At 39.3% G+C, this 3586-nt stretch overlaps 1 protein-coding gene across 1 annotated transcript in view; it reads right to left on the reverse strand.

Moving 5' to 3' along the window:
• The window catches only part of LOC107105035 (NACHT, LRR and PYD domains-containing protein 1a-like), a gene marked incomplete at its 5' end in the record, with an annotated part of 37849 nt that extends 35973 nt beyond the window's left edge, over window positions 1-1876 (reverse strand). Inside the window, 2 exons of the mRNA XM_015405155.1 lie at window positions 971-1251; window positions 1662-1876. Coding sequence (XP_015260641.1) covers window positions 971-1251; window positions 1662-1876 — 496 coding nt within the window. The remainder of the gene's footprint in view (window positions 1-970; window positions 1252-1661) is intronic.
• Window positions 1877-3586: the final 1710 nt, after the last annotated feature.

Consider the following 3586-nt stretch of genomic DNA (forward strand, 5'->3'; position numbering starts at 1 on the left):
ACTTCGCTCTCAATCTGCAGGTTTACTAGTTGTTCTTACTGTAGAATTTCTAAAAATAGAATTGGTGGCAGATCTTTTAGTTATCAGGCTCCTCTCCAGTTTTTGTCCGTGAGGCAGACACCCTGTCTACTTTTAAGGCTAGGCTTAAAACTTTCCTTTTTGATAAAGCTTATAGTTAGAGTTGCTCAGGTTATCCTGAGCTATCTCTATAGTTATGCTGCTATAGGCTTAGACTGCTGGAGGACATAGGGACTCCTATATCATCATTCTGCTTCATTCTATCTCTATTCTCCCACTCCGCAGAATCTGTTTGTTCAATCTCTAACGTTCTGCTCTCTCTGCTTTTTCTCATAGTAGCTTCATCTGGTCTGTTCCTGTTAGGCTGTGACTCCATCCTGTTTTTTCCTCTCCACTGTCGCTACAAGCATGCTTAGTGTGAGGGATTGCTAAAGAGTCAATGAGTCGATGCATTCAACTGGTTTTCCTTACGTAGAAAACTTTGAATCAATCTGACTGGCTGATCTAGTGAACTGGAAAGTGACCTAACATGACATGATGTGAATTGCTGCTATATAAATAAACTGAACTGAATTTAAAATAAATATTTAGTTTGCAAATTAAATATTTAGTTTTTTAAATAAATATTTGGTTTGCAATTTAAATATTTAGTTTGTTAAATAAATATTTGGTTTGCAAATTAAATATTTAGTTTGTTAAAAAAAATATTTATCTCCAAACGAACTATTTATTTAACAAAGCAAGATTTTTATGAATGAATGAATGTCATAGATAAAAAAAAATGACTTGGAAATACTAATATTGCTCTTATAATATGCTAAATAACCATAAATATTGCTTCTAATTTTTAAACCCACAGTCATGCTGCAATGGCTCCTGTTTTTCTGCTTTTACCAGCTTCAGCTTTCACTCATTTCTTGGCTGGAAGATCCAGCATCAGAGGAATCCTCACCTCTTCTTTTGGGATGTTCCTGGGCAGCAGAAACACATAGAGCTTCTGGTTCTGAGCTCTAGAGGTCATTGGTCCGAGGTACAGCAGGATTTGGCTTAAAACCGGATCTTTTCTCTCCATGAACCTCTTTAGGTAATCCCAAACCAGCCCAAAGGCAGAGAGACCAGAGACCTCCACGATAACATGAGAGGCAGTGATCTTCATCGGCTGAAGGATGCTCATCCCATCCTCATCATCATTAGAAATGTGAACGACAGACAGCAGGCCTTTGATGGACGACACTGAAGATACAGACGAATAATCTGGTTTCATATTTTCCATGTTTTCATGTAGTTTAATGCAGAAATGGCAGAAATCTAAACAAATGTTGCTTCTTCATGGAATCAGAATTCAATCTTTAACAGAAATGTTTCTCCAGCAGGTTTTAAAGGAGTAATATTTATCTGACATCCTTTACATCTTTAGCCTGAAATAATCATAATTTCAACCTTTTTTTTAAAAAACAACAGGAGTCACTCACGTTTTATTTAAGTTCGACTAAATTATCAAAAACTTCAACACATTTGACACCAGACTGCAATAAGCAGAAAAACCCCAGATGTCAGAAATTGTGAGATGAAGATCTTTCATCTCCTCCCAGAATTCAATGGGTTCAGGACAGAAAGTGGTGTTTGCCTTTCCAGTAACTCACCACTCTGTGTTTCACAGTGTGGGAGGTGGATCCGACAGACGGCCTTCTTAGAACATCTCACATGGTACAGCGGCCCTGCAGGGATCCTGCCCGCTGGATGAAGGAGGTTCCTGTCCCATTGGATGGACCTATACTGCAGGTCAGCCTCCTGAGTCATAGCAAACACCAGATCTGTCACAGAGCACTGGAACACACCTGGACCAGGACACACGAACCTGCAGGACACACAGATCCAATCAACACAACAGCTGCTTTATTAATAAAAGACAAACGGGTATTTAATAGTAAACCAGTCAGGGAGATGAAGGAGAAAAGCTTAAATTATGTAGCATCAGTCATGAGGAAAAGGTTAGAAAACACCTTTAATAAATGAAAGTGCAAAGCTCTGCATCAACCATTAGCAACAGCTGGATAACTTCCTGCAGCAGCTTCCTGTCAACAGAAATACTGAGTCTAGAGAATTTCTGGTGCTTTCTAGAACAGAGGGAAGGTAACCAGTAACTATCACTTATCTAAGAACATCATCTAAGCTGCTGTAGTTTGGCTCCATCCAGCAAAGCTGGACTGAGTCAATTTCAGACTGAGCCGGGTCAAAGTTTTGCTGTTTTACAACTTTATTTAACTCAACATGGTGAAAACCAGTGTTCCCTCCCAGCTGCACGCTTGTGCAATAGTGCACTGCTAGCGCACAAGAATGCTCAGGGAATTGTGGAATGAAATATCAAAGTATGTCTTTCCTGAGCTTAATAGGGCTGAAATGAAGGCCAGGAAAGATAAAAGTGCTTAAGGCTTCCTCAGAGTCCCTCATGGCATGAAAAGGAAGACAACTGTTGTGAAATGTTTCATCTGGTCAGTGAAAGATATATTAACATAACAGGAAATGTTCTTGGTGGGGTGGGGATGGTTTCCCTGGGAGTGTGTGTTGGGAGTTTGTATGTATATTTGGTGGCTGAAGCTACCCCAGTCAGAGCTCCGCTCACTCACAGGAGTGCTGTCTCTCCGTCTGCAGACGTAAAAATAAACCTGAGTCCTTCCTTGCAAGGGCTGCCTCTGTCTAAGTTTCTACAACTCCACAGAATGCATTGATCTGCATTGATTTTTAGTTTTTTTTTGTTTTGTTTTTTTTACTTTGTTTGGGCTGTTATACTACCTCAGCCTGCTGGATGCTGGATGTGCAAAGCAGCTTTATTTAGTCAACATAGATTAGCTGTTCTGGAGCACGATCTATTCATTATCAAATCACTTTTATGATATAAAGCAATCAATTTAAGTGTTGGAATTGGTGTAATATATTTAACAAAATGTTCTCCTTTAAAAATACTCAGCATTTGTCTTTATTCAGCTCATTAAAAACCACTACAGGAGCAATTCATTGCACTTGTAGGGCATAAAAGCAACACATTGGATCACCCTGAATACACCATCCCCACTGTGAAACATGGAGGTGGCAGCATCATGATCTAGGCCTGCTTTTCTTCAGCAGGGAAAGGGAAAATGGATGGAGCCACATACAGAAGCATCCTGGAAGAAAATTTGCTGGAGTCTGTAGAAGACCAGAGAATGGGAAGATTTATCTTCCAACAAAAAGATGATCCAAAACATGAAGCTACATCTACAATGGAACGGTTGATTGAAAGAACAAATGTCTCATCATCGGGATTTGCTCCGTGATCAGAGGAAATGTTACTTGCTGCAGAACAGTGGTGAAAATTGGAAGTTCAGTTTAATATAATCCAGTCTGTGAATAGTTCCGTCTGAAATGAATGAAAATAGTTGTTTTAATGGTTATAGAGTCAGATATGTGGCGGTAATGTTTGATTTATCTAAAGGTTTTAATCTGTTACTGTGTAAATGGGTTTGGCTGTAATTTAAGGACAGATTCTAATATATCTGCAGGGGGGGGGACTATTAATCTGATAGGAGTT

The sequence above is a fragment of the Cyprinodon variegatus genome, unplaced genomic scaffold (genome assembly GCF_000732505.1).
Source record: "Cyprinodon variegatus isolate N-32 unplaced genomic scaffold, C_variegatus-1.0 Scaffold2018, whole genome shotgun sequence".
Taxonomy (NCBI): domain Eukaryota; kingdom Metazoa; phylum Chordata; class Actinopteri; order Cyprinodontiformes; family Cyprinodontidae; genus Cyprinodon; species Cyprinodon variegatus.